The sequence below is a fragment of the Beta vulgaris genome, chromosome 4 (assembly GCF_026745355.1).
Source record: "Beta vulgaris subsp. vulgaris cultivar EL10 chromosome 4, EL10.2, whole genome shotgun sequence".
In the NCBI taxonomy this organism is placed as follows: Eukaryota; Viridiplantae; Streptophyta; class Magnoliopsida; order Caryophyllales; family Amaranthaceae; genus Beta; species Beta vulgaris.
Genome location: NC_079205.1, coordinates 14398598 through 14419284, shown reverse-complemented (window position 1 = coordinate 14419284; position 20687 = coordinate 14398598). Strand labels below are relative to the sequence as shown.

The 20687-nt window shown below is 39.2% G+C and overlaps 3 protein-coding genes across 4 annotated transcripts in view; 1 reads left to right on the top strand and 2 right to left on the bottom strand.

The window, feature by feature from the left end:
• Positions 1–4315: 4315 nt before the first annotated feature.
• Positions 4316–4678, bottom strand: LOC125496499 (uncharacterized). Its single transcript, XM_048641976.1, has one exon. The coding sequence runs from the start codon at positions 4676–4678 to the stop codon at positions 4316–4318; it is 363 nt and encodes a 120-aa protein (XP_048497933.1).
• A 3927-nt stretch (positions 4679–8605) lies between these two features.
• On the bottom strand, positions 8606–9721 carry LOC130591061 (uncharacterized). The gene has a single exon (XM_057393962.1). The coding sequence runs from the start codon at positions 9719–9721 to the stop codon at positions 8606–8608; it is 1116 nt and encodes a 371-aa protein (XP_057249945.1).
• Positions 9722–13475: 3754 nt separating this feature from the next.
• Positions 13476–20687, top strand: part of LOC104891416 (protein DJ-1 homolog B) — a 45292-nt gene continuing 38080 nt past the window's right edge. The window contains exons 1-8 of one of the 2 annotated variants that reach the window (XM_010677106.4): positions 13478–13707; positions 14115–14315; positions 15697–15846; positions 16023–16205; positions 16568–16648; positions 17955–18155; positions 18244–18384; positions 18788–19139. In XM_010677106.4, coding sequence (XP_010675408.2) covers positions 13546–13707; positions 14115–14315; positions 15697–15846; positions 16023–16205; positions 16568–16648; positions 17955–18155; positions 18244–18384; positions 18788–18994 — 1326 coding nt within the window. In that variant the 5' untranslated portion in view covers positions 13478–13545 and the 3' untranslated portion in view covers positions 18995–19139. Of the gene's footprint in view, positions 13708–14114; positions 14316–15696; positions 15847–16022; positions 16206–16567; positions 16649–17954; positions 18156–18243; positions 18385–18787; positions 19140–20687 lie in introns of those variants that run through there. The other variant, XM_048642825.2, reaches the window with a different exon arrangement.

Here is a 20687-nt window from a genome sequence, read left to right as displayed (position 1 = left end):
AAGTAATAAACTGTGGTGAGGTGTGAGGAGCACTAAGGGTTTATGACTATTGAGGAATTTAAGGCAGGAAAAGGGAATAACATGTCAACAAAGGTTTCTAGAGAGCGTTTACTTTGGGAGTTTAAATAAAGGAAAGGGAAACAACTATGATTTTCTTATATTTTGTTTGGTAAGCCTTTTTACTCATTTCCTTTACCCCTTTGTTACCCTCAAACTCCTCTATAATGATTCTCCAACCCCTCTATGGTTTCACCTTACCCCAAAACTCTTCTATACCTTGACTAGGCCAACCTTGACCATAAACTCCATTACACCACTACTTGACCTCAACAATAGCACAACCACCACCTACCCACGACCACCAAGCCATTGCACCCACCACATCACCAACTAAAAACATCGCAACTACCAAGTCAATGCACCCACCACCTGAAGCCACCACAACAACCACCCGAATCCACTAACATGGTCACTAACCCACGCAATGCACCTACAAATACCACAAACCATCCAAGAAATCCATCCCCACCGGCCACCTTAAAAAGCCACCCTCAACCATTTGTAAACCACCATAACCAGTCGACAACCACCATGACCCACTCGAAAAAAATCACCACCCCGTATTCCACTCTCCCCAAGATCGACCAACACCTACTCAATAATCCACAATCCTAAAATTTCAAAAAAATCAAGAGTAAAGATGGGGAGACCTCTTGTTATTATTAATTATGTCTCTTGAAGGTCAAATTTGACCATTTAAATCTCGAACTTGACCTTTTGAGGAGGTGTGAGATAAAAAGAAGAAATAAGAAGGGGTGGTTGCGGTAGTGTGTGGGAGGTCGTTGCCGGGGAAAGGATGGGGAAGTAGCGGCGGAGTCGGGGCGGCGGCGTTGGCAATGCTAGGTCAGGGAGGGGTAACAACAGCCGACATCACATCAAGGGAGTGAGAAATGGTCGAGGAATGATGAGAGGAGGAAGAAAGGTGGAAGAGTTATATGCTAACCAAACAACTTTTTGATCGAAGGATTTTAGTTTCCCCCTCTACTCCTTTCTTGATTATATTCCCTTTACCATGTGGAGACTAAATGATCTATTAGTGGTTGTTTGGTATGTGGGAAGAAACACATGCAATGGAAATTCCCATGAATTTCGAAACTGGTCAGTTGTTTGGTTAGCAGGAAGTAAGAAAAATGGGGGAATTCAAAATTCCTGGAAATTTGTAATTCCCACAAAACGTGGAAATTTATTGACCCAATCTCCCCCTTGGTCATTCAAAAATCCTGGGATTTTCAAATTCATTGATGCTAACCAAACAATTTTAGTAAATTCCTAGAAATTACATGAGGGAATTAACTTCTCATGTATTGTAACTTCCCACCATAATTGAATTCTTGTATCTACCAAAAAACCACTTTTTATTTTGAGGGGAAAACTATAGATTATATTAGATCAAGATCAACCAAAGTAGAGATACTTTGGGGAAAGGAGTCAAACCATACAACCTCTGAGTTTCTTAAGCAATTCCAACGAGCTAACAAATTAATGGGCTACAACGTTGCCCACTCGCTTCACATGAGAAAAAGAGAAAGACTCAAAATTCAAACACAACCTATTAATGTCATTAAAAACAGGAAATAAAGGAGAATCTCCCTCACACTCATTCTTCATAGCACTGTCAACAAGTAATGCATCCTCTTTAAAAATCACCTTCTCATAACTGAATCTTTGAACGCAGCCATAGCTTCAGCCGTGGTAGATTCTCACTTCGCAGCCACACACCTCACCCCCATCACTGCCACACTGCCACTCGAGTCGTGAAACACCACACCCAAGCCCACCTCACATTAGGGTTAATATGTGCATCGAAGTTGGCCTTCAGGATATCATTAGGAGGTTTGCACCATGAAGCAATCGAGGGTGGCAGTCCACCCCTTGGCCGAAAAACTTTCTTTGCATACAAGCAATAATCTTCGATAAGTTTCACAAAACTTGCAGCCACCGTTGGGGGATGTAGCATCTCTTGTTCAAAAATGTGTTAATTCCAACAAAACCATACCGCCCACATGAGGGCACATATAGCACGCAACTCATCCCTCGTGCATTGATTCATTAACCAAGAAAATACATCACCAAAAGAAGAGGAGGGCATATTTGTAAGAAGAGAGCTAAAAGGGCTCACCAGCCAAACTACTTGTGCGCGTATTTGCACGAAAATAGGGCGTGGAGTATTGATTCGCTTGGCTCACCACAGATCGAGCATGTTGATACATCACACACATGCCTCCAACATAATCTCTCCTTCACACCTAAACTGCCCTTACACGCACACCAAAGGAAATGTTGGAGCTTTAGCGGGTCTTGCACACGCCACATGTCATGCCATAGCTTCACTTCCCTCTCACCATGCTGCAACCTCCGTGTCCTTAAATGCCAAGTTTTCCTAGCCAATAACACGATTTCACCGAAAATAGGCCATTACGTGATGGCCACCAATACATGCGATCCTGCGGCCAAAATCGAGATAGGGGAATGTTGAGGATCAAGTCCTACTCGTCTTCATGAAATAGTTGCCGCACCACCATGACATTCCAACCACCTCTAGCAAAATCAATCAACTCACATACCCTTAGATTCATATCACTATTCACCCTTGGAGTCGGAACAAAGTGAGACCCCTCTCCAATGATCCACGCCTCCTCCCACACTCTAATACTTTCTTCTTTCCCCACACGCCACTTTAAACCCTCTAACAACAATGACTTCCACCCCCAAATGCTCCTCCTTCCACCCTTAATACAAGCAAAAGTCGCTTTTTTTATCTGCCTATGACAGTGGGAAGGCCTAAATATTTCTCTTGTCTATCAACTTCCTGCACACCCAAGATACTCACAATAGCATTACGATGATCCACATCCACACCTCTATTAAAAACAACCTCCGTTTTGCTTAGATTGACTTTCTGTCCTGATGCTCTCTCGTATTTACTAATAATATCAACCACCATAGAACATTCTTGCATAGAAGCGTTAATAAACATAATGCTATCATCTGTAAGGAAGAGATGAAACACCAGCAGAGCCCCTTTGCAGATTCTAGCACCATGGATCTTTTTTCCAGTTGCTGCTTTTGAGATAAGTGGAGAGAAAACGTCAGCACACAACAGAAATAAATAGGGAGAGATAGGGTCACCTTGGCAAAGCCCCCAAGAGGGTGTAAGCGGCCATCCACAGCCTCGTTCACTTTAAAAGTGAAAGAGACACTAGAAATACAAGCCATCACCTTAGTAATCCATTCCACACAAAAACTCATTTTCTCCATAACTTTCTCCAAGAAGCACCACTCAACCCTATCATATGCTTTGCTCATATCAAGTTTGAATGACACACCCCATCACCTCTCACATCTTTCCTCTTCATAACATGAAAGATCTTAAATGCCACAAGAGCATTGTCAGTAATCAACCCGCGAGGGACTAAAGCACTAGATCTGACTTGGGGAAATAATAGAAGGGAGTAAAAACTTTGAGTCTATTAGCCAAAGTTTTTGACATAATCTTATACAAAATCGTGCACAAGCTAATAAGCCAAAAGTCCTTCATTATCTTTGAACTTTCACACTTTGGGATCAACACAATGCATGTTTTGTTAAGAAAACTCAAATCCATACCGTTCCACCAATCCTGCATAAATATAATGATATCCGAGCCAATAATGTGCCAAAACTTCTGAAAGAATAAGACATGAAGGTCATCAGTACCTAGGGGTTTATTATGGTGTATAGCAAAGAGAGCTTCCAAACTTCTTCCCGCGAGGGCGGAGAAACAAGGCTAGCATTCCTCTGCTCGGAAACGCATGTTGATAACCCCTCCACCGCCACATCTATAGCTTTGGGGTTATCCGACGCAAACAAGTCAGCAAAGTAATGGTGCACAATGTCACATACATCGTCCCTGCCTTTCTTCCACACACCATTCTCATCTAACAAGCCATGTATAATATTATGCCGAATTCGTTGACTAGCCTTATGATAAAAGTACGTTGTGTTTTTGTCCCCATATCTAATTTCATTTGCACGAGCTCTAACATACCAATAAGACTCCTCAAGACGATGGATCTCATCAAGATCCAAGGACGCATAATTACATTGCGCAAGAATAGATGCATCCGGGTCATATTGTTGCAAGTCATGAAGTCGAGCGAGAACACGCTTCTTTCTATTTTCAGATCACTGAATGCCTGCATGGCCCAGAAGTCAGCTTGTGAGACACCAACTCCAACCGAGCAGTAATATCCTTCCCATCCGAATCAATCCAAGTCTACTCCACAACCTTTCCACAATCCTCACTCAAAAGCCACATTGCCTCGAACTTAAATAATTGGTTACCCCGCCTAAAGTTATCATTTATCCTTGTCTTCAAGAGTAAAGGTGCATGGTCAGAACTATATCTCGGGAGATGCACAACTTCCCATGATAGAAACAAATCACACCAGTCATCATCAGCTAACATACAATCAAGTCTTTCTCGAATAAGAGTAGATGGAGAATTGCCCCTCTGCCATGTGAATCTGCTTCCCTTGTAGCCCAAATCCTTCACCCCACAATCATGCATACCCTCCCGAAAAGCATCCATCAATCTCTCACTTCGCTGAATCCCCTCCTTTGTCTCTTCCATACTCATGATCTCTTTAAAATCACCAAAAAACAACATGAGGAGAGGGCATTGTTGTCGCACCTGTCTCAAAAGTTGCTAAGCCAAATGTGTATTGCTTGTTTCCAGCCAATTATAGATGCCCACATCATGCCAACTCAAATTTTTATGTTCATCTAACATAATAGCATGAATATGATGTGACGGAAAGGAGAGCACAAAAACATCTAAATCATTCCACCATAAATCGACACCACTGGAGTTACCATTACTACTTAAACAGAATCCATCAGAAAAACCACATCTATTTCGAATTTTCTCCAGTACATTTGTATCCACCATTGTCTCCATAAAAAAAACAATGTTCGACCTCTCTCTCCAACAAAGAGAGTGAAGGGCACTAACTGTCCAAAGATTGGCCAGACCATGATAGTTCCAACTTAAGAATTTCATTGCTCTTCACGGGGTTGGATGCACCGAACCTCCATTACTTGGATCACAGCTTGACCCTAGCATATTTCAGTTCTCATTTTTTTTAACATCAATACCAGCCATTACATAATCAATCAAAGGAGACTCGTAACATTTTCTTTTATTATTTACATCAGGTATCTCATATTCAATATTACGATCAGCAGAAGAGAAATAAGCAACATCCATGAGAGAAATAACCTTATCTATAGTCCCCTTTATAGCAGACTTTTTTCCTACTTTTCACCTTTTTTGACAGTTGTGAACCAGACCTCACGTGGAAAGGGTGAAAAGTGATAGTGTGTGTCTCGACAACCTGATTAGTGTCATCATTGGTCCTGCTCCCTTGTTCCCCAGCCTCCACCCCACCCAGCTTTAAATGTAGTGGGTTCTCCTACTGCCAGAGATGTCACACATCTCCCCATCATTCCCAACAACCTTAATAATGTCCCTACTACTTGAACCAACAGACATACCAACCCTCCCCATGTGCACAACATTAGAATCCTTTGGCGGGCTAAGTATGTCAGTGACTTCCTCACCCCCAATTGCACTTCCCACACCCTTTATTAATTTTCCCCTCTCTTCCTCAATTGGCGTACCATCCACACTATCCTTTAACTCTCTATCCATCAACACCTTCGTATTCTACCCCACTTTTTGTAACGCCCCGACAAATTTACATGACCTTAATCGTCAGCGGAAGCATAACCTAATCCTGTGGGTTATGGCCCACAAATAAAATAATAGCCTAAAATTGAAAATTCACTATACAATTACTCATCGTAAAATAATGCTTGTTTATCCATCATACAAAATATCCTAAAACCTCATAGAATCATACGAAATCTCCATAACGCAGTATAATAGTGATCCATATCTGTTCTTCCATACCTAAAACATAAAACAAAACGTCGTGAGCCGAGGCTCAGTAACATACTACTCTAACATCGTAAATTCATTTCATATCATTTTATTTATAAACAGGGAGAAGAGAATAAGTAAAACCATTTCACAAACATATCATAGCATGTTACATTATCTTCTTTATCATGTTCACCATCATATATCTTTTACTTTGGTAACTTGGCAAATATCGCATATCACATATCACATATAGGGACGTCTCCCTAAACAAATGGATGACACTCTCGGTGTCCAAATATTGCCAGAAAGACAGTCACAAATGGATGACACTCTCGGTGTCCAAATATTGCCAGAAAGGCGGCCACAAATGGATGACACTCTCGGTGTCCAAATATTGCCAGAAAGGCGGTCACATCGGTGACATTTTCTATGCCCACTTACTTGCCAAGAACCATCTTTCACTTTACTTTATCATGTTTCAAATATCATAGTTACATTACATCGTTATAATCATAATCATGAAACATCATTAAACCATAGCATTATTATACTCATATTTTCGTAACATCGAACTCGTTTCATTTCATCGAAAATTATCATATTCGTAAAACCTTTCATATCCCACAATCCATAAATCAACAACATAGTGCGAAATACCATAAAACATCATTCGAAAGGGATTGTGGGTGTTAGCAGTAGACGTTACCTGAATTCCTGCTTACCAACATGATTGCCTGGGGAGGCTTGTAATATCCTTTATCTTCTTTAATCTATTCAAGAATAATTTTATTAATGAACGTTTCGTTATTTAGCTATTAAGCCTAAATATTAGTTAGCGCTTGTCATAGTGGTCATTATAACGCCGTAAAGGTCTCCCTAAAGGTCATTATTTCTTAACCGTTAATAACTTTTTAATCAAGGTGACTCTTTAATCAACTAATTAGGTGAAATAGCTCCTTTAGTTATGCTTTTAGAAATTATCAAAATATTAAAGTTATATTAATACATAACATATAACCCTTTGAAAATATATTTTTGTTATAAGAGTTCGTAGTTAATAACCAATTAATCGTCTATTATTAAACTAATTTTTAATATACTAGAACTATCAACATTATTTTAATATTATTTAGTCATAAACTAACAAGTCAAGTAACTAATTATTATAAGTGAACTTAAGGATTAGCGAAGTACTCATAACTTAAACTCAATTATAAATAACAAGCTTAATGAATTATTTTTAATTAGTTTTAAACAACTCAACTGGTTTAGAAATCATGAATTATAACCCAATAATAGATTTTGGTAAATAAGTTAGGTGGTTTAGTGAAACTAACTAAATCAGTCCACTAAATCTCGAAATATTAAAGTAACAAGATTAACTTAAATTACTTAGCTAAGTAAATCAGATTATAAGCCCAACATTATACTTAACTTAATAATTAAACTAACATGACTTAATTAAGCACTAAATCAGCTTTAGTTTAACTCCTTTAGCCCAACAACAATATAATTCAGATTTAAAACCTAAGCTTATTTCTGAGTCCAAGGCTCTAGGCCCAAATAAATTAATAAAGGTTAAGGGTTATAAACTTGGGCTTGCATTAGAGAATGAGAAATCAGAAAATTAAAAGGGGAAAACCATCACCTCTGCTACTAGGAGCAGGGAGGACGAAAATTCCGGCAGGGGTGGGACGTCGGCTCCGGTGAACGGCGAGCAGCAGCGGAGGTCAGCGAGAAACGACGGCAGCGTGGCGTGGTGGCTGGGTCTCGGCGGTGCTGCGCGTGCAGCGGCGTCGCGCGAAGAAGAGGGACGAGAGAGATAGCGCGAGGCGAGAGAGAACGAAGCTGCTGGCGCGGCGGTCCCCGGCGAGCTGTGTAGGTGGTCGAACGACGGCGAGGTGAAGAGGCGACTGAGCGCGGCGCGAGACCAGCATCGCATGGTGGCCGACGGTGGTCGGGGGGAACCAAAACAGAGGAGAGAGAGTAAAAAATTGGGGGTTTCTTTTTGGATTTCTTTTTTTACAATTTTTCGGCGATTATAGACGGAATTTCTGATTAGAGAGAAGAGATGACAAAGGTTGTTGTTGGTGTGTTCTTGGTGTTGTATCCATGACTATTTATAGAGAAATTTGGAGTTAAAATCAGTGGTTGGGAGGAAGATGGTGAAGTAAATAATCTGATTTTGTTAACTTGAGGAAGCTTTGGTGAGGATTGGTAACAGATTTGTCTGAAGAAGGAGAAGAAAGTTGTGATTGCATGAGTGACAAATGGACATGATGGAGTGAGGAAGAAGACACCATTAATGGGGGGGGGGGAATTGACCATAGCTTTGTTTTCTCTTTTCTCTTTTTATTTTGCAACCCAAAAATCAGAAATTTTTCCATACTAACACTCCTAAACGTGACTTAATGAAACTTTGGGTGAAATGTTGACATTTTGTACTTTAAGTGAATTATCAACTATGTTAGCCTTCTTGTTTAACTCATGAAATCGTAAATTATAAATTATCGTCACTAGTATATTAATATTTTTAAGTTGGGAATTTTTATATTCGTTTTATTAAACGTTTTTTTTTTTTTTTTTTTTTTTTTTTGGCAACAAGAGCAAACAGGCATATTAAAGTAATTTACCTAACCTAGCCGCTACTGCTAACTTATGAGCTACAACAAGATCTTCTCTTCGAACCCACTTAATTCCCCATTTAGGAACTCGTTGTGACAGAGCCCTGAAATCATGCATAATTGTGGCAATCTCTACTGGTTGCTGTAAACTATTCACTGCACGCACAACTTCCGCTGAATCTGAATGAAGTTGTATATTTCGGACTCCTTTTGAGAAAGCTTCATAAAGACCCCGATACACTGCTAGAGCTTCAGTTTGTAGAGAAGAAGAAGCTGAAACTATGGCATTCCCCTCCAATATCTTTTCCCCGTTCATATAAGCCGTCCACCCTATTCCTGCTTTTGGAAAATGTAGCTTATGTCTCTTCCAAGATCCATCCACCAGAACTAAGCATACTGCTGGTTGATCGATATAAAGAAGAGGTGGGACCCTCTGTTGAGCATCATATTCAACTAAACCCCTCTTAAGCTGCTGCCTTATTATTTTGTTGCTTTCATCAAATTCTTGAAGAAGAATTTTCTTCTTATTAAGTATATCTACCGGATGTTCAGCCAGATTATTAAACACAATATTGTTTCGATAAAGCCATATTGACCAGAGAGTAGTAACAAACTCTCTTACCCGTTCAGATTTTAACCCATCTTCCCTCCAAAAGAGCAATAAGAAATTCCGGATCCAATCTTCAATCGGAATGTATACACTTGACCTAGTGTTAATGCCCAGAACCGAGGCAGACCATATTCGAGAAGAAATATCACAATCTCTGAATAGGTGTCTTTCGTCCTCTGGAGAATGATGACATATGCTGCAGTTAACACTGATGGCAATTTTACGCTTTTCTAAGTTGCACTTGACGGCTAGGGCTCTCTGGAGAAGCCTCCAGATAAAAACTTTCCATTTGGGTCTAAGGTCAGAAGCCCAGAGTTTACTCCAGAACCTCCTTTTAGTATAATTGGATTCAAGACTTCCTCGCAGCCCTAGAAGGAATACATAAGCATCCTTTACCCGGAAACCCCCATGCCTAGATCCATTCCATGTAAAGTAATCTTGAATATGCTCCTTAGGAATGTAGGTTGTTAGGATCCTAATAGCCGATTCTGGTACAAACATCTTCCAGATGAGCTCCGAATTCCACCTCCTTTGATTAGCTACCACCAAATCCTTAACGGTGCGAATCCCTCTCTCTTGCAGTTGAATTCCTGGCGGTTTAAGTTTGATGGGATCTCCCGTAACCCAATTATCTTCTAATATTATGGTGTCCGAGCCATCACCTATTATTTTAATGAATCCTCCCGCACAATCTTGAACAGCCCGGCAGAGTCCCTAAAGCCCAAGAAACTCTCCCTAATTTGGACTTGTTGAGAGTCAAGTTGACTGGTGATGCCTTATATTTTGCTATATATAATTGAGATATTAGAGAGTGACCGGAGTTATGAATTCTGATTGCTTGCTTTGCAAGTAACGCTTTGTTAAAGAGATGTACATTTCTTATACCGAGCCCTCCACTACTCTTAGGTAGCTCCAGCGTTGACTTTCCTTTCCAGAAGATCGGTTTTTTATCACTTGTACCAGCCCACAGAAATCTTGCAAAGATGGAGTTCAACCGGTCTGCTGTAGACTTTGGAATGAGGAAAATGCTGAGAATATTGAGGCTGAGCATAGAGAGGATGCTATTAATCAGGATGATTCGCCCAGCAAGCGAGAGGGAGAGACTATGCCAACTTGAGAGCTTTTTTTCAACTTTTTCGACCAACGGATGAAACATTCTTGAATTCCTGCCATTCACTTCGATATTCGCACCCAAATATTTCCCAAGAGAACTTGCAACTGGGGTGTTTACTAAATTTCGCATCTGTTGACGAAAATGATGAGGTGTATTCGGACTGAACATGATAAGGGACTTATGGTAGTTGATGACTTCCCCTGATAATCGACTGAATTTTGATAAGATACTCTTCACTTCATCACAAGATTTTGAATTTGCTTTGAAGAAAATTAGAGAGTCATCTGCAAAAAAAAGGTGTGACACTGAGGGACCCATTCTGGATATTTTAAGTCCCTCAAAGGATTTGGCAGTCATTCCGTTAGTTAACATTCTAGACAGTACATCCATAACGAGAATAAAAAGATAGGAGGATAATGGGTCTCCCTGTCTTAGGCCGCAAGTAGGTGTGAAACGAGAAGTAGGCTCTCCGTTGACAATGATTGAGTAAGATACAGTAGTGACGCATTGCATAATCCAATGACGACATTTATTTGGGATTCTCATTTGCGACAACAGCCAATCCAAGAAGTCCCAATCCACTTTATCATAGGCCTTAAACATGTCAATCTTCAACCGCCAGGTGCTGTTTGCCTTTTGTTTTCTGTTTGATAGTATTGACCAACTCATGAGCGATTAAACAATTATCAGCCATTTGTCTCCCGGGAACGAAGGCATTTTGGAATGGTGAAATCAACTCCTTCAATATTGGTTTAAGACGGTTGGAAATGACCTTGGATATGATTTTGTAAATGACATTACATAGACTTATGGGACGAAATTGACTAGCTTCTTCCGGTCTGTCTGTTTTTGGGATAAGACAGATATTAGTGTAGTTCCATTCCCTGAGCAGCATGTACCCTGAAGAGAAGAAATGAGAGACCGCCTTCCAAATATCATGTCCCACCGTTGACCAGTATTGCTGATAAAACTGAGCTGGAATACCGTCTGGCCCCGGTGCCTTAAGACTACCCATCTGAAATAGTTTTATTAAACGTTACTTTAAGTGAAACTTTAAGTAAAATATAATTTAACTACTTTTAAAAAAAGTAATTATTTACTTAAACACGTTTAAGTTTCCAGGATATTACACTTTTGGAGGCCTCATATTTGCAGTTTGACCTCCATCTTCTTTAGCCACGAAAAGTACTTTCTTCCGAGCTTTAATGACCATAGTTTCCACCTTATTTTTGCTTCTTTCCTTGTGAGGAGAAGCCTCTAACCAGGCACCCCATCCCAACTCGTTATCACAAAAAGTACTTTCTTTCGAGCTTTAATGGCGATAGTCTCCTCCTTATTTTTGCTTCTTCCCTTGTGAGGAGAAGCCTCTAACTAGGCACCCCATCCCAACTCGTTATCACACTCCTTGGGCATCTCGACACTGCAATCTTTGTCACTGTGGCCTAACACCACACACCGAAAACAAAAGTGCGGTAATCGTCCATATTTGTATTCGATCATGGTCACCACTTCATCCTTGCGTCTAATTCACTGCTTTTGACGCAAAGGGTTTGAATATATTCAACATGATTTTGACACGGCAAAACCTTTCTAGCCTAAAATCGTCCAGATCCACATCCATCACCGGTCCAAAACAAGAAGCAATGGCCTTTACATCATTTTCCGATCGACAGTTAAGCGGAAGATTGTAAATACGAACCCAGAACAGAGATGTATCATGAACCACCTATGACGGTTGTTCATTGCCCACAATCTCATTCAAAACCAATAATTTTTGATCAAAGCTCCAAGGCCTCCCTTCAAGAATCTTCTCCTTGTCCTTCCAATGGAAGAATTGGAAGACAAAGGTATTTGTATCAATAGCCCTAACCACCAAATTGCGGCTGAGCGCCCAAATCTGGGTCATCGTCCTCTTTAAAGCATCAAGATTAACTGCCCTATCTGTTATCACCTTCTCCATAAGCATGAGAGAAGTTTTGGCATCTAGTTTAATCGAATCTACTGTACTTAAGTAAACAATCTTGTTCTCTTCATCAACAATATTGAGACAATCGCACTTTTCTAATAGTTCCTCCGCCATCACCGTCGCAAGAACGACCACAATTAGGAGGTGACACAAGTCAGACTCACTGGGTGTTGTAGCCCTACCTCAGAGAGAGAGAGAGAAGGGGACTCTATGGGGAAAGGACCAATTATAATAGGATTTTTGTGAGTAAACACCACTTAAAATTTTTTTGGAGGGAAGGACCAATTACAATATTTTTGTTGGAAACTTAACACCACATTACGATTTTCCTGCCAAATTGTCAACTTTCCGGCGTTGACTTATTTTTCCGTCGAAAACATCTTTTTTTTTTTTGTTTCTCCTCCTCCCCCACCCCTACGCCCTACCCACCGGAATCCTCCTCCCGTCACTTAAGCCCTACTCACCAGAATCCTCCTTCCCCACTCCTACCCCGTACGCCCTACCCACCAGAAACCCCACCGGAATCCTCCTCCCCCACCCCTACGCCCTACCCACCGAAAAACCCACTGAAATCCTCCTCCCCTGCGTCCTACGATAGGTGAACTACGAGAGTATGGACCCACAAGGAGAGAGAGGGGGGCAACCAGCGCAAAAGAGGTTGGAGGATTTGGGATTGGGAGGTGAAGAAGCAGAGAGAGAGAAGGAGAGTGAGAGGATTTCGAGGTAAGGGACTAAGGGGGGAGGGGTTTCGGTGGGTGGGGCGTAGGGGTGGGGGGAGGAGAAACAAAAAAACCGAGGTTTTGGAGGGAAAGAAATTGTCGAAAGTTGACAAATTGGCCGGAAATCGTAATGTGCGTGGTGTTAAGTTGCCAATGAAAGTAATTTAATTGTTCCTTCCCTCCAAAAAAAAATTTAATTGGTATTTTTTCACAAAAATCCAATTTTAATTAATCCTTCCCAACAATAAAATTTAATATATAATCATATACATTTTACCAAAATACCACCTAATATATCGAAGTGTGGCCAAAGAGAAATGTCTTTAACACTTTAGCTTCCAATAATAACCCCCCACCCCCCACCCCCCACCCCCCACCCAACAGGATTGGATTAGAATAGATTAGATGTCCAAAATCATACATACATACTAAAAGATGAAGCCTGCCATGGCTCATCAGTCGTCATTCTCGCTGACTGCACCCTTCTACAACTACAAGTACAAGTCTCCCAGCCCAACTTAGCCCAATGGCAATGGCCACGCGTCACCTGACCTCTCTCCCCCCATTTACAACATTTTACAAACAACCCATTTTTCCATCTCCACTTAATTTATTCTCCAGGGTTTCTCTCTCCTCGCTCAAATTCTCCACTATCTCTGCTTCTTCCATGGCTTCCGATGCTAAAAAGGTAATTCTTTCTTCCTTTCATTCCAATGAAAGTATTGCCTTTCTTTTACATGTTTGCGATTGATCATTTATATACATATTTTTTATTTCATGCTCTTTTCATTTGTGGGTTTGTTTTGAAGGGTGATATCTAGCTTAATTCCAACTTTTTATGGAAACTTTTTCATAAATTTGTTTATTATATTTTGTGGGTTGTGTTGATGGAAGATAATTTGATGTCTTTGATATTTTCTGTACCATCATTCTGCTTGAAGTTTGTATGTGTTGTTCTTCTGGATTTTGAGTGTTTTATTTAGCCAAAGCATACTTATCCCTCTTGAATATGTGATCATGTGTAATTTTTGGGAGTTTGAGTAATGTATGCCATTTCATTCTTAAATTGGTTACTGGGGTTTTTGTTTTTTTTAGGTCTTAGTTCCGATAGCGAATGGAACCGAGCCTATGGAGGCTGTGATTACCATTGATATCTTGAGGAGAGCTGGAGCTGAAGTGACTGTGGCTTCCGTCGAGAAGGAGCTCCAAATTGATGCTGGTCATGGTGTCAAGATTGTGGCTGATGCATTAATTGATGACTGTAGTCACACTGTTTTTGATCTCATTTCTTTGCCTGTAAGTAATACTTCCTTGTTGTTCATGCACTGAATATACTGTGTACTTTAGTCAATCTCCTGCCCAATGTATCTTAGATTGTGCTAGTACGATACATGCTCATGATTTTCTAACTTAGCTGTCGCTGCATTGGTATACTTAGGGCTGGTCTGTTGATCTCATGAATCCCGTTTCTTTGTTGCTTCAAATTGCAATCTTTTCTCGTTTTAGCCCAGTAGCACTTTTTGTCGTACTTTTATGTATTTCTACAATTGTGCTGAAGCTCCTCTGCAAACCTTTAGTTGGATCTGGTGCAAACTCATATATGCTGGTCCTTTTTGAACCTATAGCTTATTACATTATGAGATCTGGAGTAAAGAGTGACTGAACTTGTGGTTATTTTCATCTGATTCTGATGCCACTATGCATTTTACCTCGACAAAATGGAAACAGATTTTCTTCATCTGCAATGCTAGTGCCTTTCTGGAGTAAGCTATTAAGTTTTGACTATAGGTTCTAATACTTTATGTGAATAAAAAATCAGGCTATGTGGCATATAATGTTCTTGTTTTTCGTTGCCACCTCGGGAAACAGAGGTTGGCATTTAATCACACAAGTTATTGTATCCTGAACTGTTAATAAAGCTTTGTCCTATGCAATTGTTGGATACTACAATGTTGCAATCGACTAATCGAGGTTACTTAAACTGGGGGGGGGGGGTTTGCGACTCAGTACATCCGAGTTATTAAATTTTTAGGTTATCGGTGTAGAATATGTTATCTTCATTTGTTTACTATGTTGTCATACAAAGCTAAGAAAGAGTTTTTCCATCTTCCAAGCAAAAACTTGTTGGCAATAAACTAGATGACATTTCTTTTAATCCTTTGCCTCAGATCTCTTACTGGAAAGAAAAAGAGAATAAATTGGAGAGTAGTCGTTATCTTTAATCCAATATCCTGCAAGTGAGGGAAGTTTTCATACCTTTCCGGATAGTTCATGTTAAAGATTATTATGGTACAAGAATAAAAAATGGAACCCCTAAAATGGTCTTTCCGCCCTTCCCTACTGTTGTACAGTCCCCAGCTGTGTGAGTCTAACAGGCACTTGGATAGTTGGATGGAACTTATAAGTCCCAGTTTCATATAGTACCTTGTATGTCCTGGAACAGGAAAGAGTAGTCTGATTTTGTTTTGGTTTCTTGTTAAGGTGTTTGATTCACCATTTAATTAAGCATGACAGAGCGATATTTCAAGAAGTTTCACATATGCTGTTGGTTTTTAATAAATCTGTCCTCTTTTGGCTCATCTTTGGATTGGTCATTGGTCTATTTGCTTCTTGATACATTTTGGAAGTTTCCTCTTGTGTATGTGATTTATTTTGAGTGTACTGTATTAATTGACAGGGGGGAATGCCAGGTGCTACCACTTTAAAAGATTCTGCAACCTTAAGAAGCATGGTGGAGATCCAGGCTGCAGATGGTCGTCTTCATGCTGCAATTTGTGCAGCACCAGCAGTTGCCTTGGGTTCATGGGGATTGCTTAAAGGGCTAAAGGTAAGATCTGATGCAGCTAGTATTTGAGTTCACCTGAATCTGCTGCTTGGCTATTTTGTTTACCTGTTGAGCTGATGGACATTTGACATTAGCGCTTCTTATATATTTTTTCTGTTATTGTTTTGGTTTGGATCATGTGGAGGATAGGATATAATAGTGCACTTATGGTCTGTTAGGCAACTTGTCACCCTTCTTTTATGGAGCAACTGTCATCTTCAGCAACTGTAGTTGAATCAAGGGTTCAGCAGGACGGTAAAGTAGTGACAAGTCGAGGAGCAGGGACTACTATGGAATACTCTGTGACACTAGTTGAACAATTATATGGGAAACAAAAGGCTGATGAAGTTGTTGGGCCACTGGTATGCTTTCTCATATGAACACAGCTCTTCAAAATACATGTATTTGCCTATAATATGCAACATTAGAAATCTTAGATTGAGTATAGATTTAGTGATATGTACAATTGCGATATTAGTAGTGGACCTAGCATTGGGCACCTTTTGGTTGTGGGTCATAATTGATAACCATCGCATTGCTGTTCTTATAAAAGTTGTCTATAAAAAGAGCAAAATATGCTTTTTGCCTGATTTCCCGATTCAACATATATACTTGCGGTGTCAACTCATATTCTGCTTCCATATCCTTTTGGCAATTCAAACTCAATGGTTGCTTGGTTCTCTTGTCATATTCTTGATTTTGTCTCCCGCAATTATCCGTTCAGGTCATGCGGCCCAATCATGGGGACGAATATATAATCAGGGAGCTGAACTCAATGGAGTGGTCAATTGATGACTGTCCACAGGTGAGATCCCACATACTTATAATTTTAATTATTTGGCTTTCTAGATGCTCTGTGACATCTGCTATACTGTTATTTGCAGCTTGTCTAATTTGCTTCAAAGTCACTGAAATCCAAGTTCTTGTTGTCTGTCTGGAGAGAGTTTCTCGTGCACACGAAAGCTTGCGTTTGCTGCTTTGACTACTAATTCTTTCACCCTAAATTTATGGCTCTAATTGATTTAACTCAACTATTAGGTTCTTACATCTTTAAAAATTGGTATTTACCTTTTTCTAACTTGATGAAGTCTTCAACTAAACAGAATTGAGTGGAATTAATTAAGCAAAAGCTGGAAGAATTGATAATGTTGTATGTCAATTTTATTCTGCCTTGGTTTGTTGAATCTTATCATAGGGTCAATGTTGTCTCTTGATATGCATGTGTGGATATGTTTGTCGAATACTTTGAGAGTGGAGAAAAGAGAAGCAATTGTCGTGCCCAAACTTGTCATCAAGTTCAGGTTGCCAAAGGTGTCTAGAGTCTTGTTTGCATGTACCCTGTTCAATTCTCTCTTCCTTTTGTGATTGTGTGATTATCACATGATGAAAAAGTTGTCATATTGCAGAATGACTGAAGTCTGATGGCTGTCGCAGTTCAGGCGTCTTTCAATGCCCTCAACGTAGTTATTTTAAGAAAAATTGTGATGGTTTGGCACCAAGCCTTGGAGCTTAGATGTTTTTTCTGTTTATTTTTTGACAAATTTTTGCAGCCTAGCTGAGTAGCTGTTTAGTTTTCAGTAAGTTGATTCTGACAAAACAAGTTATGATTTAGATTTGACTATTGGAACTGAGGTGGATATGCTATGTACACTCTACTTATGGAAGGGAATAGGGCCTCTGGTACTGAAACCGTGAGAGGAACTCAAAATGAGAGCTGAGCTCAATGTCCCCATTGTTGGGACTTGCTAATTTCATTTGTGAGTGGAACTGAGCTGCTCTGAAAAGAGAAGCCAAATCAGAAGTCTGAAATCACACAATAATTGTGCCTTCTGGCATTTAGTTGTAAATGTTTAAGAACCCCTTTTAACTAAAACCAATCCGTACATCCATTGGGCAACCCTGTCAACTAACCACGTTTATCTGTGAGATTCATAACTGATATTCTAAGGACGCTAGGTGCACAATTGATAATTCTGGCTTACGTTTGCTGATCAATGTACATAATGTATTGGCTGATCTTCTCTGCTTCATGCTGCTGACCTAGTTGAGATATCAAATCTATACCTCTCACCTTTTTTCTGAACTAAATGTTTATAATTCTGCTGCCTTAGATTCTGGTACCTATAGCCGATGGTTCAGAGGAAATGGAGGCTGTTATTATAATTGATGTCTTACGACGAGCTAAAATAAAAGTTGTTGTGGCCTCTGTTGGAGAAAAGCTGGAGATATTGGCTTCACGGAGAGTGAAACTAGTGGCAGATATGCATCTTGATGAGGCTGCCAACTCCTCATATGATCTGATTGTCTTGCCTGTAAGTAGTGAATCATCAAACAAATTCTCTCTATTTTATAGTCCACAAAAAATTGGTTCAGAAGCTAAGTTGGTCTACATGTTGGCAGGGCGGACTGGGTGGCGCTGAGGCATTTTCTGCCTCAGAGAAGTTGGTTGAGATGCTGAAGAAACACAGGGAATCGAACAAACCCTATGGAGCAATATGTGCATCCCCAGCTTTAGTCCTTGAGGCTCATGGCTTGCTTAAGGTAATTCTAGCCAACATCTACTATGCTGTTGCTGCTTTCGCAAAAATATTTTGTTCTTGTACTCGGGATTTTGGATTCTTTCGGGGCATCACTAATGATGAGCACGTTGCTACTTGGATTAGCTAATAACTTACATCCATAGTTAACTTTGAAACTACTCTCTCCATTGCTGCTTACGTTTTTCTACACGAGGACTACATCTTGTATTGCACTCTGAGTTCACGTGCTACCATTGATGCAAGTCCCTTTGGCCTGTGGTTGCATAACAATCTTCAATAGCGTACCGTCATTTGATCTATCTTTTTTATTCCGTATCTGCTTCATTTGTCTGTAGAATTAACACTTAAAAGAATAAAAAGAGAGCTTTACTGTGGATATTAAAATAAATTTGTTTGATTTACAGGGCAAGAAGGCTACAGCCTTCCCTGCTATGTGCAATAAGTTATCAGATCCAAGTGAGATTGAGAACAGGGTTGTGGTTGATGGAAACCTTATTACCAGTAGAGGGCCTGGCACCAGCATGGAATTCGCACTTGCTATAGTCGAGAAATTTCTGGGTCACCAGAAGGCAATCGAACTTGCAAAGTCGATGCTGTTTGTGCATCCATAGATCTTTTTTTTGTGTATAATCTCTTGAGTTATAAGGAGAAATGAGATTTGCAGTTGAGTAAGCAGTTGTCTTATGTTTAAAAATAAAGGGTGGCGGTATGATTGGTTTATGGTTTATGAGTTACAAGGAGAAACTTTTTTCTAAATGCAATGAGCTGAATTGCCTCATACTTTCTTTATGTTAGAGGCTATTCAAAGTTAAGTAAAAGAAAAGATGAAACTACCCAATTATTACACAAGCTCCTAGTTATCTTTTTCTTTGGTTGGCTAGATAGACCTAACGATCTTTAAAAAAAAAAAAAAAGATAGATCTAACGAGGGGAGGGTACCACGTTTCCTGTTCACTACTAAACCTTTTAACACATATCTTGGCTGTTACAATTGCTATCATGGTAACAATCACGGTGATATAGAAATCGGGGATGATGCAATTATTGTACCACCAAATATGACTTAAATCATGATATATCTTTAGATCCCGCCTAAAATGAGTGTTTTTTTTACACCTTTACGATACAAGTAATATCAATTTATTAGATTTGAAAATCTTTACGACACGAGCAATACGATAAGATGTAGCTTTGTTTTGACACCATACTCTCATTTGCTATCTTCTTGGTTAACTCTTTTTTTGGTTCCAAAATCCTTTTTATAAAACTTCAATTGCCCCCACCAAGTTCTCCAACTATGCTAAAGGTGTACCTCTTCCTAACAATGCCCTCATATTTCATCGTTAGTTTCCAAAACCAATGAGCAGGCTTCATTTGTGTATTTTTAATGCATATGTGGTGATTCAAATACGGAGCCGATTGTATGGAGGCATTTTTTTTTGTTAAAGTTAGGCGTATCTAAGGAATTAAACGTTCGTTGAACCATATGTAGAGAAATTGCTTAACTTTTTTTTTGTTACTTCTAGAGATTTATATGTTGACTTATTGTCGAGTCAATTGAAAATGAGTTATACTTATATATACTAATGTTGATTACCAAATTTATAATTTTCAATACAAACATTTAAAATGCGATGAAATTAGTTTAATACTTTCTTTGCTCCCTTTTAATTACAACACTTTCAATTTCGCGTTTACTGTGCACAATTTACAATATTAGTATCTTTAATTTTTGGTAAAAAATATATATTAGATATTAATAAAATACACATTGAAACAAATCAAACAAGATTCCACATAACTATATATTTTCATACATATGAAATACACAAAAGCTAGTTATATGTGTGTTATTGTGAATAATGACAAAATTGTAAGTATTGCAATTAAATGAGAGCGTGGAAGGTATTGTGTAGATGCCAAGCTTTGGTACATTTACAAAGTATTAATAGAATCCTTTTAGTAAAATAACTAGTTATTAGGCCCGAGCTATGCTCCGGATAAGAAAACATTTCATTTATTAATATAATATTTAATGATAATAATACTAAATACAACTTAGTCTAGTGGTTAAGACTTTAGTATATGTATTTGAGGTAAAAAAAATAATATTATACATGGATTATATGAATTAAAAATCTCTAGGGAGAGCTCCACGTGACACAGTTTCTTGTTTATGCTTTGTATAGTTTAAATAACTAAGCATAATTCAAGTATTGCGTAATACTACTTGTGTGTTCACGATACATGCACCATTTTTTTCTTATGGATGTTTCTTAATACATGCACTATTTTCTTCTTTTA

Coding starts and splice junctions, on each gene's coding strand:
- LOC125496499 (XM_048641976.1), bottom strand. CDS start 4,678: ATGAGTATGGAAGAGACAAAGGAGGGGATTCAGCGAAGTGAGAGATTG.
- LOC130591061 (XM_057393962.1), bottom strand. CDS start 9,721: ATGTTTGTACCAGAATCGGCTATTAGGATCCTAACAACCTACATTCCT.